This window comes from Serinus canaria, chromosome 9 (assembly GCF_022539315.1).
Source record: "Serinus canaria isolate serCan28SL12 chromosome 9, serCan2020, whole genome shotgun sequence".
NCBI classification, from domain to species: Eukaryota; Metazoa; Chordata; class Aves; order Passeriformes; family Fringillidae; genus Serinus; species Serinus canaria.
In genome coordinates this window covers 8,687,779-8,706,208 of record NC_066323.1, presented here as the reverse complement: position 1 = coordinate 8,706,208, position 18,430 = coordinate 8,687,779, and the positions used below count along the sequence as shown (strand labels likewise).

At 40.6% G+C, this 18,430-nt stretch overlaps 1 protein-coding gene across 1 annotated transcript; it reads right to left on the bottom strand.

The window, feature by feature from the left end:
- Positions 1-1,396: 1,396 nt before the first annotated feature.
- Positions 1,397-15,442, bottom strand: LOC103815349 (cytochrome P450 2J4-like). The gene is made up of 9 exons (XM_009089100.4): positions 15,129-15,442; positions 13,945-14,107; positions 12,849-12,998; positions 10,843-11,003; positions 8,261-8,437; positions 6,076-6,217; positions 4,138-4,325; positions 3,824-3,965; positions 1,397-3,150 (listed from the first exon to the last, which is right to left on the bottom strand). Exons 1-9 carry the CDS (start codon positions 15,297-15,299, stop codon positions 2,972-2,974), a joined length of 1,473 nt encoding a protein of 490 aa, XP_009087348.1. The 5' UTR covers positions 15,300-15,442; the 3' UTR covers positions 1,397-2,971.
- Positions 15,443-18,430: the final 2,988 nt, after the last annotated feature.

The window sequence follows — 18,430 nt, the reverse complement described above, 5'->3', positions numbered from 1 at the left end:
TACATTAACAGCTTCTCTCTTGAAAACAGACCTCTAGCAATGTCATCAGACAGAACTAAGTAACTTTGACATTATTTGGTGAGTACCAACTCTGCTTTCCTTCCAGTGCTTACAATCTGATTATTTGTAGGATATTCTGAGAAGTGCAATCAGGCTGGCTGATTTATAGCACTGCAACTTCTCTTACCTTCTGAAGACAAGGAAATGTTTGACCTTTTCCCATCCTCCACAGGTTTTCATAGATAATTGCTAATAGCTCTGAGGTTGATACTGTTCCCCTAAGTGTCCTGGGATGAATCAGCTCAGCCAATTTGAAAATATCATGTTTATCTAGCTATTTTCTAACTTCTCCTCCCTAGCCTTGACAGAAATCTTCCCTGAACACCAGTGATGTTGAATGCATTGGCCATTTTCATGGACAATATAAGCCAAAAAAAGCCATGAAGTTTCCCATCTGCCAGAGAGCCTTCCTGATATACTGCAGTTCTGAGAGACTACCAGTTTCTTTTTTCCTTATTATACTATTAGAAATACAATTTTTTTCTTTACCTCTTATATTTGATTTGTGTATAAACATTAAGTGAAAAGGGTGTCAGATGAGCATCACAGATTCACAAGGTTCCAAGACTCTCTAAGAGCTGCATGAACCCAAAATATTCAGCTTTGCCTCTGTACATTTTCTGTACTTTCCTTTTTAGCCAGATCTTCCCTGTATGCTTGAGCTGGTGCAAGCACCACTACAAAAATGGAGCCTGAGGAAAACATGAGAAATAACAGAGAAGCAATGAATAATATAAGAGAGAGGAATGAAGGATGTGTGTGTGAGGGGGTGTCTCCAAAACACCCTTTAAAACTCAGCAGCCTGATTGGAGGTGACATCACACAGCCAAAGCTGAGAGGGTTGGCACTTCATAAGTGGGAGCTGGGCTTCTCTCAAATCTGCTGTCAGCTTCGTTGGCCTTCTGTGCCAGCATCAGCCAGGCTTTGAAAAGGCTTCCTAAAGCTCAAAAAGACCAGGCTTTATTAGAAGATGAGCTAAAGTGATTTACTTTTAAAAAAGATCAGGCAGGAACAGAAATGCAAAGGCTCTGAAAAGCCCAGCTCTCCCATCTTGGTGCTGTGAGCTTCCCTCTGACATCCTGCTGCTGCCATGGCTCATGTGCTGGGCTCTCATCCCTTGGACATTTCTGCACAATGGAATAGAAACCACCCACAAGCAGTTCCTGTCACAGGCAGGCACCAATAACCTGCCCAATATGAGGTGCAGGGTGCTCTGCTTGTCTCCTCTCACACACCTGCACGAGTGGTTCCTGTCCCTGGTTCTGGGTTGTGCCATTCCCTTGGGTTTAGGCAACTCAACCTGCTCCAGCTGCATAAGGCCATAATTCCATTCCTGACTCATTTATGAGCTTCCCTTTTGGAAAGATATCTGGGGAAACACATGGCCATCAGGGGTGACAGCATCACAAAGCAGAGATGTTAATGCTTGTAATGCTACTGATGTTTCCAACTTCATTTCTAAGCAGCAATGACAGCTCCAACATCCCCAAATCACAGTGGTTTCAGCTTTGCCTTATCTCCCCATGCACACATGCAAATCCACACAGACTTTGACATCAGTTTCTACCAGGGCACAGTTTTCAGTCACGTAAAATGTCAGGATGTGATCTTTCATATTTCACTAGTGCTATCCTACCATTTAATTTAATAACAGCTAAATATCAAGTGCTTACTATTTTGATGCTGTGTTCCATCAGCCATTGAATTCGAAATAATGGGACCAATCTAAAACTGTGATTCATGGTGAACTGCCCAAACTAATCTCAGTCACACAGTGGATGACATCGAGCGATAACTGATTTAACAGATGATCATCTGCTCAGCTGTCCTGTCCTCTCTCACAGAAACAGGAACATTAAGAAAGGATAAGTTTTCACTTATGCTGTACAAGAGTTTTCCAAACAATATAAATACTTAACTAGGAACAATTTTTTTTCTTTCTACTAATTACAGACTTTTTAATTGCATTTGAGTAGTACTTGTGGACATGGCAACCCTTTGTGGCTTCAGGAAGCTGAGCTGCTGAGGGGTTTCAAGAGTATCTTTGGCATTTTCCATGAAGATTTTTCAATTTACCATTGTCTTAAACCAAAGCAGGTTCCTCACCCAAAGGGTCCCTTGGGAAGTTCCTTGCACCTGGTTTAGAAGCTGCCCATTGCTGATCCTAAAAGGAGTCAGGCATGGGAGTAAACAGTTGCCTTGTTAGAAAAGACTTTCCAAAAAATTGACTTGTCAGACTTTTAAAATGCTCAAAGTATGTGTCCCAAAAGAAATCTTCTCACTGTATCTTCACTCTTCACCAGGTTTCAGCTGCACCTTTTCACTCCTGGACTCAGGTATTCTCAGGTTTAAAGATGCCTTACACATATTCTCCTGGATCAAATCTAGACACTGTCAGTAAGCTGTAAGTCATCTATAAATAAAATCAATTGTTAATTTTTCCTTCATATCTTTTATTAGTGACCATCAACAAAAAGTCGACTGAAATGTTGCTATTGATGATGGTGACATCAAGAGGCGGAATTTTCCAAGTGAGTTTTCCCAATTTGCTTTTGGAAACAGGATAATGAATTAATTCATTACCAGATAAAATGAATGAATATTTGAAGTCTGGAAGTCAATTTTGTGCCCCAGATTTATACCTGCCAGGCCAGACAGCAACTGCAAGACTCCTTTATGGCTGAGAATGATGGGGGTTTTACAGATCAAAAGAATTTTTACCACAAAAAAAGATCACCTTCATAAGCAGGTAACAGGGTCTAAATAAAACTGCCTACTGTAGACAAAAGGTGGCTTTTGAACTAGAAATTCAAATCCAATATGAAAAGCATTATTATGGTCTCAAGAGATACGTTCAGAAAAATCAGGAAGATGTTTCATAGATGGTTCTGTGACACTGCACATGCCCAGCCTAGCGTGGGATGGCACAGAGCCGGTAGGGGTGGGGCTGCAGAGTGCCCCCCATGACGGGCTCCGTGCTGACCTGGGTCACTCCCTCGGGGAGGCGGAAGGTGAACGCCCGCAGCAGGCTGGCAAAGAAAATGAACAGCTCGGTCCTGGCCAAGTGCTCCCCCAAACACACCCGGTGCCCTGCAGAGGAAGGAGAGTGAGTAAATAAAACTGACCCCCAACAAGAACTGCTTTCATCCTCACACAGTGCAAAGGTGTTTTTACCAAGCCCAGAATTTCTGTTGGACTTAGTGCAATCAATGACACAAAGCTTCATGGATGTATTTCTTCCTTCAAAGAATTTATATGCAGCTTCAAAGAATTTTATTCATGTAACCCTTCTGCTCCCCTCAATTACATCAAAAACCTCATCTTCATTTGAATGACAACTTTAAAGGAATTCATTCCACCATGTAAATGAAGAATAAGGACCTGCTTTTCCTGGGAGATGTCATGTTCTAGTGTTGAATGCATAAAGAATCAAGAGGACTGCTTGAAAGTCCTTTCCATACATACATCTGGTATGAAATGAGTGCCACATGATATCAAAGTGGCCATGATATCAATGGCCACAATCATTAGCAGAGAATGTTCTTTCAAAAATAGGGCAAGTTAGATATATATGTCAGGACACCTCTGATTTTCCATGTTATTATTTGTTCAGTAGAACATATGTTACTGAAAAGAATCTTGTTGATTTAAGCAGTGTTTTCCACAGAAAGGTTTAGAATAGACAAGCAGTAGGTTTTTAATAGACATCTTCATTCTACAGCCCCACTCCAAACTGTTGATGTTTGTGCTGTAGCCCACTTACCTATCGAGAATGGTAAAAAAGCTTCTTGGGCCACAAAGTTTCCATCCTTATCCAAGAAGTGACCAGGGTTGAACTGTCGAGGTGTTTCCCACTGTTCTGGGTCATACAAAGATGAAGCAATGTTTGGAAGAACTATGGTGCCCTGAAAGGAGAAAAACATTCATTCTGTTCCTTGTTGACATTCAGACCATGACCCAAAAGCATCCAGCCCCCCTTCTATTGAGAAGAATGCCCTGACACAAACAGATTTTAATCCACACCATGCTCTACTGATGCAGGAAAAGTCTGTAGCAACTGAGAAACTGTGTCTGTACCTTTTTGAGGGGAAAGCCAAGCAAGGTTGTGTTCCTCACACACACCCTGGGCATGCCCACTGAAATAATGTTGCTGAAGCGCTGGACCTCATGAATCACAGCATTTGTGTAGGGCAGCTCTCTCCGATCCTCATAGCAGATTACCTTGGACGGACCCAGAACAGCATCCAGCTCTTTCTGCACTTTCTCTGTGGAAAATATTCAGTTTCAGGCAGAACAAATATCAAGTATTTTTAGTCATTTAATTTTCAAAGACATTTTTAACTTAGAACTATGAGAACAACACCACAATTAATTCAGAAAAGTAAGTAACTTCTTCTGAAGAAAAATAAAGTAGCAGGATATTCCAACAGCTTAAATATATGAGAACTCTGCTTCTGGGTCTGAAGTTATTTGATCATAGATTAAGAAAAGACATTTGTTACTCAAAAAATTTAAAACTAAATGCTGCCTTACTACCACAAATCCAAGAGATAACAAATTTATCTTTGGGTTTTCTTTTGCCTAGATGCCTAAAACACCTGCAGCCACTTAGAACATTAAGCTCACAGCTCTCTGAAATTTATGCCAGGTGAGTCTGAGCCTTAAAAGCCTCATTCCTGTTAAAAGGACATGGTTCTAACACAGGGTGCCTGTTAAGTGAAGCAATGCCAACTAGAACAAGGTCCAAATACTATTTTAAAAATTGTTCTATTGCTTGGCATCTGCCTTTTAATCAAGAACAGCATGTTTTAAATTTTAGTTATTGCATGGGAGTCTTGGGGGCATTAACAAAAATAAAACCCTTGATTTATAAACTTCAAGAGAGGCAGTACACACCTAATAAAAATACCTTAGATTTTTAATAAATGATCCTGTCTTTTTCCAGGCTTTTTGAAGCAACAGTAAGACGCAGGGAAGTCCATTCTGCATTGTTCAGTCTGTGCCCATTCACATCAAGTGTGCCCTGTGACTGTCAGCAGTCCTTCATTAAACTGACAACAGAGATTTAAGCACCTTACAGAATTTAAAATATATATTCAAAAATATTTTTAAGTTAACTTCCTTCTAATAAAGAACTATCTTGCAGAAGCACTTGAGAATCCAGGTAGTTTGAAGTAATCAGTCACTGCATCATATAAATGCACTTTTCTATTCCCGATTCAGGGAAGAAGCAAAAGGCCAAACTTCTCCTTATGGTACAGAGTGGAATACTGTCACTGGGTGTCAACACAGGAAAAGTATGAATGGGTTCAAAAAGAAGGCACCAATTATTTAAATGAGGACAGACATACTGGTGTTAGTTCATTCTGAGAGCCCTGATGCAATGTATTTCTCAAGAAGCTCAGGAAGAATTGCTCTGCTAAATATGTGCAATATTTAGCTAAATAAAATTATACAGGTGAGTCAGTGCTTTCATAACCTTAATTAGAGTAAGTGATAACAAAACATGTGATAACACGAGATTAAGCAGAATTTCTTGTCTGACAGCTACAAGTTGACCAAATTTTTCTTGCCTTCATCTCTTTCATCCATTTAAAATCCTGTTCTCCTCTGGGTAGTTGCACATATTCTGCAACCCAACAGTGAGATTTCTGTTATCCAGCATAAGACACGTTTCATCCTTTGGCTTTCATTCAGTGCTCTATGAAAGGGATTGGTGGTTATTTAAGAACTAGAGTTAAAACCAAATTTCCTAAATACACGTAGAGGTAACAGAGGAGCCATCTGTTTCCACTCCCAACTAGAATAATTTCTGTTTATTTTAAGAAACTCAAATACATCACAGAGTTAATTTAATCCCTGGATCTACTGATGCTGCCTAGGGCAGACCTACAAGTACAGAAAGGCCACTAGACACACATCAGTATCTAGGAATAATCTCTGATCCAGGAGAATGGTATAGAAATTGTTTTTTCTGTTGCATGGGAGATATCTGTGATGAGCTTATCTATTCACCTTGGATGTCTGGGTTTGCCACCATATAGAGAAGGCCCCAGTTCAAAGTAGTGCTTGATGTCTCTGATCCACCCAAGAAAAGGTCGTTTATAGAATAAACCATGTTGTCTTCATTGTATGTTGACCTGGGTTCATCTTTGGACTGCAAATGATAAGAAAAGTTAGAGGCTTATACATGAAAGTTAGAAAAAAACAGAATTGGATTAAATGTGATTCTATAACTGTTTCCAAGCTGCAGTGTCTTCTCCTTATAGGACAATAGAGAAAGACTGCTAAGGAACGTTAGACACCACAGATGGCTATCAACACAAAAATTAACCTTTCACAGACAGACAAGCCATGTTTGTTCCACTCTCCACTCTTAATCATGAAGCTAAATCATGTTCTTTGCAAAAAAAAAAAAAAAAAAAAAAGGCTTCTATTGGCTTCATGTGCAAACAATAGTTAACTTGGAGCTTAGAGTGTTTCAAAGATAAATCCTGCTTTAAAGATGTGTACCAGTGTGTCATTCTTCATATCTCAAGTCACAGTCCACCACTCAGTTGTTCTACCAAGCAATACAGTGACCAGGCAGTGAACACTGGGCTGAGTAAAGTCCTTAACCTGTGGCATTCAGGTTTCTTCTACATAAGGGCACAATGATTCATGTGCAGCTGAGCTGCTCTGGGGTTTTAGAGTTTTCAATTAGTAGTGTGAGGCTGTGTATGTATACACTGAAATTATAAATAAACACAGCTATGGTTTGGGGGAATTCATTGTCTATATTTAGGGATGTTTTGCTCAGGGGTGTTGAATATTTCTCTTGCCAGTGGAGCAATTGAAAAGAAGGAGAGATGCTTCTCCCTGTTGTAATATCATCTAATCTTTTTTTATTGCCCCTGTTCACCTATTACAGACAGTTCAATTTTTTTAATAAACAAACTTAGATGATTTCCACTAGCAGAGTCCCAGAAGAGCTCACTGAAACAATTTCTGGTACACTGATGTTCAAGTCTCATAAATTCCTAGAACAGCAATAAAAAGCTTTAGAAACAGTCAAATGTTTTGGAAGGCCATGTGTGTTACAGTGCTGATATAAAAAAAAAAATTAAAACAAGAGGATTCAAGGGGCTAAAAGCCATTTAGGCTGACATTCACACCGTACATAAGAATATAGCAGCTGATGTGGGAATTGATCAATAAATATTATCCAGGGAGAGGTGGGTGAGTGCTGCAGCCCAACAGGCTGTGGCTGCCTCTGTTGCTGCTACCAGAACATGAGAGTGGTGAAAGGGACACTGGCTGTCCCTGCAGGACAGCACTGCCACCAGGAACAGCAGTCACTGCCCACTTCCCAGGGCCTTTGGCTCTGTGGGCCACTCTTGCCTTGCCACACCCAAGACCAATCTCATCTTGCCACTTCCTCCTCTTTCTTCCAGTCACCAAGCAGAACAGAAAGAGGAAAATATCCTGCCACAGTGGAGGAGAGGAGAAAGGAAAAGCGATTTAAGTGGAGGTAGGAGTCACAGAAGGGAAGGGCAACTGAGAGTCCAGGGATCAGGGCTGGGAACCAGTACCCAAGAGATTCATACAAAGTGATCCTGGTATGGTCTAGAAAAAGGAGAGATCTTGTGACCTCCTACAGCCCTACAGAATCCCACCAACCCCTACTACGCCTGACAAATATGCCCTTGTTTGTCCCAGTTCCTTTGTCTGGTTGACACTTCACTGACTCTGGCACTCTCCTCTTCTCCAGTCTTGTCTGAAACACTGCTGACTCCTAGGTTATTTCTCCATGAAATGTTTTCAATATCCAGCTGTCCTCTTGCAAATTCTTTTGGCAAAACTTTACTGGTGAAATATTGTAACCAGAGCATCCCACCTACTCTGTCTTCCAAAGGCCTTCCCAGCTCTCTGGTTGCTCCCTTAGTAATTCACTACTCTTTCTTGGAGACCTTCAATCATTTTGCAACTTGTGCCAATGAATAAAAATTGCAGTGTATTAACCTGCCCTTTAATGAAAGGATTGCAAGGTGATGTGGCATATCAATGATCAGAAAGGATTTAGGAAGATCCTGGTTATTGGACTCACATTACCATATCTAGAAAGGCAAGACATTGTGATGATTCAGACTGGTTGTGAGGATTCAATGGTCCATGTTGACCTACTCCCCCATGACTGTATCATTGGGCAGGAAACACTTACTTTTTCAATGTGATCCAGGTAGAAGTCAATGAAATCCTGCAGCTCCTCTGGTGCCCCACGCTCTGTGTGCATTCGGATCTCTCTCCGTGTGAAGTTGCTCAGGACATCGTAACAAGCCAAGGCCTTCTTGTGAGGCCCAGGGAGGCGGCTCATCAGCCAGGGGAAGATTTCATAGAGCTGTGGGAGTGACACACAAGAGGTCCTGCAAAGTTCTATCACGAGAAAATGCACTTGGGAGTCCTGCTACAAAGAGAGGTGATGTTCACCTTAGTTTGGGATTAGAGTCTCGTTAGTAAAGTATCCTGACAAAGACTGTGCTTGGGCTTTCAAGCTGTGAAAAGTAAACTGTATAATCTCTAGTTTTGTTGGTAAGATCAGAGTTCCACAGGCTCTCAGCTCAATCACAAGCCGAATTAGAATTACTGTAACTAAAATGAATGGTATTAATCTATGCAGTTATTCAGATCTTCAATTGCTATGAACTGCATTCAGGCATTTTAAAAGTGAGCTCCTGCCCTCCAGTGGAGAATACCAGGAAGGGAGAAGCAAAAGTTGGAAACTCCTCACCGGGATGCTTGCCAAAGCAAGGACTGGCTCCCTGTGGCTGCTTTACAGTCTGTGTAACCCCCAAAGTACTCTATACCAGTCGACTTCTCAAGGTTCCTCCATGAAATTTCAAACAGCTGAAACCCAGAAAAGCTAAGGAAAGGCGAAACAATGGAACATGACAATTTTGAGAACTCTCCTCTAGAAAGAAAGACAGGGTTAGCTGGCACAACTAGATTATTTTTTCCTTCTGTTTTACCATTTGGGAAAATCTGACCCAAGAAATAGCTGATTTCAACCTATTCTGATAGCTAGAAAGTTAATTCTGGTTTCCAGCCTACATTTATGCCTGGGTAATCTGTCTATTCTTGTATCTCCAAGACACAACATTCTCTTAATAGTTCTTTTTCTGCTCAAAATATAATTCCATTGTTTATTTAACAGCAGAATTTTTATTCTTTCTCAGCCTTCATTTTGCTGAGCTCTTGTACTCTTTTAATCACACTACAGAAAGCACATTATTAGGTGTTCACTGTAATGTGGTTGAATTAGATAGACTGTATTTGTATTTTCTTGGGAAATCAGCTCTTATTGTCAGACATCCAATTATCCATTAATGATTGCCTCATCAAAAAAAAACCTACTTGTCCAGTCCTTGGTAAATTCCCTTAGAACTTCATATCCTTTTTGGTTAGCTCCATCTCTGGTACTTTTTTATTTGCAAAAATGTGTTCAGAAGCCTTAGACACAACTGTGGTCTGACTAATCACATAAAGTTGCCAAGATTACAGACATTCCTACTCTCAAATGTCTGCCCTCTCTCCCACTATGGCACTCTAACTGTAAGTGGAATTTAGCTATCTGTTCAGGACAGGAACTGTGTCCATCCACTTTCCTGGGTTCCTGCCAAAAATCCTCCTCCATTTATGGAGGGGCCCAATCCACAGTGTCCCCTTGTTCAGTGCCTGACAGCATGAAATCCACATAAGAAATGGGGATGTGGCTGCAGCAATATCCACTTTTTTGCATATTCTATGTAATCATCACGTCTGGGAGGTGTGGAGATGGTGGCCACCCCTGTTCTTATTTCCCCAACAGTATCTTATTCACTGCACTAAATCAAACCAAAGACAGGATGGGAAGCAGAGAAGAAAAGGAGATACATTTTCTGTCCTAAAAGCAGGTGTCTCCTGCCACCACTACACTCAATTTACAGGACCAAAGCTAAACTGGGCAAAAGGGAATCTGAGCATAACTCAGTGGGAAGAATGTTCCATGGGATATGGGGAGACATCTGCATTCCAGGAATTGTTAATGTATTCTATATTAAAAAGGTACTCTTAAAATGTATGGGACAACTTCAGCAGGGGAACCAGAACTCCCAGGAAATTTTTAATTACTTTTGTGCAAGGTAGGCTTCCAGTGTCAGATGGATCATTGACTCCTACACTGATTGCCCAGCCTGCAGCTATATTTGCTGTCTTAGCATTTCCTGCCTTCTGCTGCCTGTGCCTGGAGCTGCTCCTCACTCAGGGTGAAGGAGTAGAATTTCTCTGGGAAGTCTTCAAGTCTGTGTGTTCCAGGAGAAATGGAGATAAGTAGCCACAGGCAAAACACTTTGGTATTTGACTCATTCCTCTCTCTGTTGACTTTATAAAAACCACTGTCTCAGCTCAACATGTGAGTCAGACTTTCAGACCTGACATTTAATATTTAGAAATCATGATGTCCAGCACTGGAACCTGCAGCGTGCCGGGGTTCAGAAACCAAGTAATAAACATGACCCAGTCCATGAACCTGGGCCTTATTGCAAAGATTTAGGGGCAAACTACCACAGTACCCAAACACAGGAGAATGAACACAAATGCTCGAGGCTGGCACGTGGAGCTTTACCATCCCACTTTGAGAGAGTTCACTGCCCAGTAAAACTGTGTGGGGCTTCACTCACCCATTCTAAAACTTTGCCTGATAGCTCTCGAATCTGCATTTCTCACTCTCTGTCTTACTCAGAAAAATACAACAGATCATTCACTTACATGATGAATAAAGCTTCCCCCAAACTTGAAGAGATGTTCTGTAGCTTTGATCAGCTCATGAAAGGCCTCATCCTCTCTGGAGAAACGATGTCCAAACACGACAGCACAAATTACATTTGAGACAGAATGGACAAGAGGGAAAGAAGGATTCACAGGTTTCCCTGCAGCCATAATAATAAATGAAAAATAATAAATATCACTGTTAATGTCTCCTACTTTAGTGAAATGTGAGAATCCTCTAAGTTACCCACAGAACTTTCAAGAAGGCATTGCATTTCACAGAGAAGCAGCAATATTTTTTCAAAACCAAAGTATCAAACTGATTCCTCACAACCATATTCCAATCCCATAAGCCCAGGAATGTGTGGCACTCTAAAAAAATGCCAGGTGTGTAAAATATTGCATCATATGATAGAGCAAATTTACAGGTAAAGGAAAAAAAATTCTATGCAAATTTGCTTTCTGGCAAAATCAAAATGTGTCTCAAGCATGAGAATGACTGAGAACACTATGGACAAAAGGAACCTGAGGGTAGAAGGGCAAGAAGAGAGGCAGCTTTTTTCAGCAAGGACACAAAGGCATGCAAGGCTACTGTGCTTTGTCTGACCTTGCTAGAGACATACAACCTCCAGTAAGATAAAATGTTATAAAATGTTGTAAACTTCTTTCAACCAATTGTGTCAACAGTATAATAACTAACTTGAAAACAGTTATTTGAAACATAATCCCAAGAAAACTATTTTGTGATTATGGAATATATGGCCATAAAAACCTCTATTTGTGTATGTATTGATGCAACTGCCCAACAGCCAAGGCACAATTCTGGTTAGTAACTTACTGTTCTGGGTTTTTTTCCTTGCACACATGGTTACATCTCAATCTCTCCCAGCTGTTAAACCATGGGATTGAGCTCCATCTAATTATTTTTAATTTATACAACGCTAGCCACAGCATGTCCTGATTTATTGTGCTTTTGCATAATGCTCAGTATTGGGAAATTCCACTCACATGATCCTAACTGGGTTGATCAGCTTAGAATCTTATAATGAAGACAAGATTCTAGTCAGTGCTTTACAGAGTGTGTGCAAATGGCACTACAGGACTTAATTCATCAGCATGGACTTTGTATCTTTATGCACCAGCACCATAAAAGAGCCAAAAATGTGCCCTTGAGGCAAAGGCCAAGGTCATCCTGGGCTGCATTAGGAAATGAATTGGTGGCAGACCAAGGGAGGTGATCCTTCTCCTCTGATCAGCACTGGCAAGACCCAGCTGAAGTTCTGGTTCCAGCTGTGGACTCCCCAGTATGAGGGACATCAGTGCATTAGAACAAGTTGAGCAAAGGGCCACAAGGAAAATTAAGGAATTGAAGCATCTGGCATGAGAGAGGCTGAGAGAGACGGATTACTTAGTCTGGAGAAGGGAAGACATAGGGAGATATCTAAATATGTACAAATACAGGGTGGAGGGATATAAAGAACATAGAACCAAACTTTTCTCAGTGTTATCAAGTGGGGCAACAGGAAAAAATGTATATACATTAAATTCTGCATAAACACAATAAATGTTTTTACTATAGTACTCATTGAACAGTGGAACTGGTTACCCAGAGAGGTGGTGAAGTCTCCATTGCTGCAGATATTTACAACTCAGCCCTAAGAAACCTGCTCAGATTGACCCTTCTTTGAGTAGGGGTTAGGCTAAACCATCTTCAGAGATCCCTTTCACTTAGGGTGCACTATAATGTAAATAACCATTAAGCTTTGTTTTTTCTTCTCAATTGTAGTAGTTTTTAAAATAATTTTGAGCAAGAATAGTCTCCTTGAGAACACAAGATGGACTGGTGGCTTTGTATTTTCAGTCTGTTCCACACAGACAGTGTAAGACCCTGGACAATCCCTTGTGGAACAAAAGCTGCCCTCAGTTTCAGGACAGGACAGAGAAGTTCATACACTAAAGACATCAGAATAACGCCCAAAATGTATTGATATTTATTGCAGAAATACCTTTCATACTTGCAAAGAAGTCTACCAGGTAGTGAGCTTCTTCTTGCACTCGGTACTCCAGACCTCTCTTCCCCAGACCAAGGTTGCGTAAAGTCCTCAGAGCAAACCTCCTCTGCTGCTTCCAGGTGTGACCAGTTGCCAGCATAATTCCTGCACCCATTAAAGAGCTCCTTATCATGCTAATATTAATCATAGACAAAGACTACATCAAAGGATTTACTAAGCCACAGAAATAATTAAACTGGTGCCTTGCCTGTGAACACAAAGGCACCAAATAACAGCTTTGACCTGTACTCATGTTGGTAGGGCTGAAATGGACAAACTCAGCTAGGTGTAAGATGACTTGCAGGACTAAGTTTGATCCCAGACAATCAGGTACCTCAGGATATCTCAGCTCCTTCTCTAGGTGCTCTTTGCAGTGCTTGTCTCAAACTTCCTACTATGCCTGAAGATCACCTGAATCAGGGTAATGATTCTCATGAAGGGAAAATGGGAAAGAGCTCTGACTGTCCACTGGGAGAAAAGTTCCTGTCTGCAGGGCAGGAAAATTCAGTATTTAGGCTTTGTGACAGGCTTTAGGAATTTCTAGTGTGGTTGCTGGTATGAAACCTACAGCAAGGTTGAAACAGAAGCACACTGAACTTCTAGGTGCAAATGTGCCAGCAGGAAAATATTCCCAAAAGGAAGGGAATGGGAAGAAGATCCCACTGTCAAACTCACTCTTCATGGAAAGTGTCACAGTGAGAGGCAACTTGTCCAGGACAAGGAATTGGGTTGTTTCCTGCTTTTCCTCCATTTCTCTGTGATACAACTTACCAATGCCTCATCTCATCACCTCTGAATCAGCCCCAGTGAGTATTCCATAGAAGATATTATGAGTCCTTTTCCTCTTGCTAGTATTATCCTCCTGCTACTTTCCAAAAGCTATTTCACCTCTCTGTACCTTGCAGTTCACCTGGCAGTCATTCCTCACAGACAAACCCTGCCTCTGTGCTACCTCTGAAGGTGGTCACAAGCTACAAAAGATAATGCAATTTGTCAAGATGCTCTTTTTATGCACTATTTATGTGCACTATTTATGCCTCGAAATTCTCACCTTTTCCTTTGGCCATTGCTCTGAAGAAAGGTGACACCAGCCTCCCAGAAACATCTTCAGGGTGTGTGGTCATACCATCCTTCACTGCTTGAAATCCATTCAATATAACCACTGGAGCCCATCCAAACCATAAGGTGAAGATGTTGCCATGAATTTTTGCTAGCTAGAGATGGGAGAGAAGCCAGGAAAGCTGAAAGAGATGAAACCCCACGCACTGCAAACAGATGAACCTGTTTTTGCACTGATTACAGGACCAACCCTAAGGTGGAGTGATGTTCTCCATCTTTCCCACCAGACTGCAATTATCACTGAGAAAGCATGAATCTCTTTTCCAACATTCACTGTTGGAAACACCTGTGTATTCCCACTTCTCAGAGCCACATGCCTTTGTCAAGAAACATTAAGTACCTTTTATTACTGTATATAAGCCAAGGCTCATTTCACACTCATTAAGGGGCTTAAGGGTATTTTCTATTTATTAATTTATTTCAAGAGAGTTTCTATCTTCTCTACAAGTAAAGTAGCACAAAAGAACACAGAACTGTCAGAGGAGTAATTAGCTTAGAGACTGGACTTCCTTCTTTCCTCCCATCAGTTTTTGATCCTGTCAATACAAACAAGCTGATACACACAGAGTGCAGGGAAGTATCTATTTACTGCTCGAGCTAGAGAGTGCCAGTGCTCAGAAAGCTACAAATCCATGCTGTGAAGGTAAGTTTTTTTAAGTATTTTTTCTCTAACTCCAATCTGATCTATAATCCCTAAAGATATTTAATCCTAAATTATATCAATTTTCACATGAATTCATAAAATTTAGTGGCAAGAGGTGATAGAAAGATATCAAGTTTCACTCAAGTGTCAGTGAAAATCAGTGTTAAAATGGGATAAGTTTAAACACACCAGAATGACCTTCACACATTCAGAAATTCCAATACCAGGTTTCTTAGCTTGGCAAACTGCTTTACACTGCAATATTTTTTTCTTATTTTGCAAACCAAACAAGCAGTTCTGAACTAAACAAAGCATGATATCACAGTGGCCAGTTAATAGTTACAGTACTACCAATGTAGTTTTGGGAGAGGATGTTTTCACATAGTAAGCAACATGAGAAAGGAGAAATCACAATTAGACAATTGTCTAATTAGGAGACTTTTAGGCAATTAGGAGTATCTGAAAATAAGTACCTGCATGAGAAGATCACGATTAAACTGAAAGTTCAGCTGTAGCAGTGTCCCAAGGACTGGGAGAGGGACTGGTCCAGGAGGAAACCGTCTCCGCACTCGCTGCAACTTTAAAAACTGTGTGATTAGAAGAAATACAGCCACTGCCACAAGAGCTTCACTTATGCTCAACATTTTAGAGTCTGCCTTTACCAGCTTGCCTTTTTTCAAAATTGTCTATTGAAGCTATTAAGGCTGGTTGCTAAACCAGTTTTTTCATAAGGGCTTGAATTCCCTTAATAAATATTCCCCGCCTCTAACCCTACCTCTTTATTATCAACCACTCCCTTTTTGTTCCACTCATAACATTCTCATGCTTCAGCATATTAATAGATGCACACCCTTCTTCTTCTTCTTCTTCTCATCCAGATTATACTTACTCAATATGGATCACAGGATTTGTAGGAATGGTATCTTAAAAGGCGAGGGCCAAGATTTTCCAGGCAATGGAAATGCACGTAAATTCTCCATCTAGTTTTTCTGAGCCAATTTTGAATGGTACGTGTTCCTACAAATACTCCAGGAATGCTTTTAGAAAAGCAATAGCCATACATACAAATTAGGCAGGCAAATGTAAGTGGATATTAAATCCTGGAGTTTTTAAATTGGTTTGTGTATATTCCATGTGCATGTTATATCTAATAATGGCAAGACAGATAGAAGTTAAAAGCCCACATTTATCTTAAGATACCTATACAACTATCTAATGCTTAATACAAAAAGCAAAATTTGTTACACTCTTGAATGTAATTGAAAACATAACTGGATTAATGTATGATCTCACTTTTTTCCTTGTTAGCACTAGGAAAACTCACAGAGGGTTTTGTCTGCTTCTGCATTTCCCTGTTTAGTCTTGACATAAGGTGGGTACCTTTATGATTTGAGAAATCACCAAAAAGTATGTGAGAAAAATAAGGCATATTCATGGAGAAAGTACATCTAGTGTTAAATATACAGGTTTAAAAGAAAAAAAATTTAAAACATGGGAAAAACCTAGTAGGGATCTTGAGCTACCGCCAGAACGAAGGGCCTCAGCAAGAACTAGTCATGACATGTGTGGATCCTTGGTAACTTGAAAAGAGTCTGTAGCCAAGGCTCTTTGCCAAGCCTCAACACCAGCAGAAACCACAAACACAACACTAGGGGAGTTCAATCAGACCATGAAAACCTCACAAGAGGGGTTCTGGGCACCACAGGATCATTGCAGTCCTGTATTACAAATCCGGACTGAAATGCTTCCCTCTCAAAATTGCCCATCCCATGAGAGCAAAGTACTTGTAAAAGAAACATGTTTTCTAATCTTCTGAGAAAACTGCCAAGACTTGTGCACCAGCTCACTTCTTACAAGCTGACTTTGGGACAGAAACTATTTCCAGATTTTGTGGCTCTGGAACACAGAAAACCCTTATCTAGAAAGAACAGCCTGGAGTGCCAGCACACAGTTCACAAATCTCCAGATAAATTTGCCTTCATTACCACTAATGAATAACTGATTAATGTGTATTAACCAAGGGATGTTTATAGGTTTCCACAAAAGCTTTGTTTGTGTACACTAAAAAGGTGATTTTTCAAGACAATAACTTGTAATTTATCTCTCTCCTTCAACAGGAAAAGTAAAATTCTCTTCAAAAAGGAATTGGTTAAATTTTGCCTTTTCTGGCTCCAGTGTAATCTCACAAAATCTGCTTCAAATTCCCCAATTTATCAGAACTTTCAATTTTGAATCTATATAATACATTCCCTTTTCTTTTAAATATTAGAAAATTTCCCATCTAAATTATTTTTCATCAGAAAAAGTAATTTTTGTCCACTGGAATTTAAGCCCCAGTACCTTCACCCCACAAGGGCTGCAGTCTCACACCTTTAACCAGTGTTCAGCTGGAGCCAGCCTGGAATACAGCTGTTTGGAATACAGTGGAAAAGGAAGATGACTATGAGTCAGTTCAGATCTGAGGCATGGAATTTATCTTACTTTATTTGATGGAAAATGTATTTATGAGATAGCCAAGGCTCCATTTTCTTAATAATTACTAAATGCAGTCAGCAGCAGCCTTTCTTCAGCACTATCTACCAGCTATTCTTTAGGATTAATGATTTTTAACTTGCCAAAGGCAAGCAACTGCTGCCTCCCCTCCCCGATCCAGATGGATACAAATGAGTAGTTCTCTTACCAGTGTGGAGCTACTGCCAGAGGGATGTTTGCAGGTCCAGCTTGAGGAGACTTCATACCAACCACTTACATGTCAGGACATGAGTAGAACAATCCCATAAAGGTAATCCTGTGGGGGAAGAAACTGCCAACACAGGTTTCATCCTGTATGCACATCCCTGCCTGTTAGACTGGGGTGCTTAAAACACAAGGTGGGCAGAAGCACCTGAAACAAATACAGCTGTGATGATGATGATGTCAGTCCTGGAGACGGCACTGTCAGCTAATCAGAGTATAAAAATAATCCTTCCTGTGTTGGCATTCAGTATCCGATTTGTACCTCATACAAGAAGAATGTATCCCAATGCCATAAAAGAATCTCCCTTGTTAACTGCCAGTAAGCAAACCAGCAAAAGACCTCCACTTCTGCCAAGTCCTTAGGTACCTGGCTCATAAAGGCTTCCAGAATTCTTCAGTAGTGCCAAATCTGCTCCTGGTCATGGCGTGCTAAGTGAAGTCATCTAACTGCGATAAAGAATCCATTTTAAAAAATGAAAGAATAAATTAAGCTGAATAAATTTTTGGAGGATCTGGAGCAATCATTACAAGTAGACTACCTGGCATGAAGTTCCCATGTTGCTGGCAACCAGTGGACCCATAAAAAAGGATAAATTGTCAGCACTCTGTGACTGCTCACTGTTGTCATTTGTCTTCCAGTCCTTACTCTTTGCTTGTGATATGAAAAGCTCTCCACAACTGCCTGATGAAGCCACTCTTCTATTTTCAGCAGAAGGGTTGAAATGCTACCTGGTTTAGTGGCTGAAACCCTGAACTGTCTTCCCAAGTGACAATGATAGAGTTGTATACAACAGGCTTACTCAACAGCAAACCATATCAGTCTAAGGGAATGTGTTATCGCAGATCATACTGTCTGCCTCTAGAAAGCTTCCTTCAAGAGCTTCTTTTACCTCCTGCACTCACTAATATCCCAACATAGACTGGAAGACCTCTAAGCCTATCTCCACAAATGCAATTGTGGCTTATGAGAATCTTTATTCATGAGACTTCCAATTCATAGATCAGACTTCAAGATCATTCTCTGGAAAACCTCTTTCCA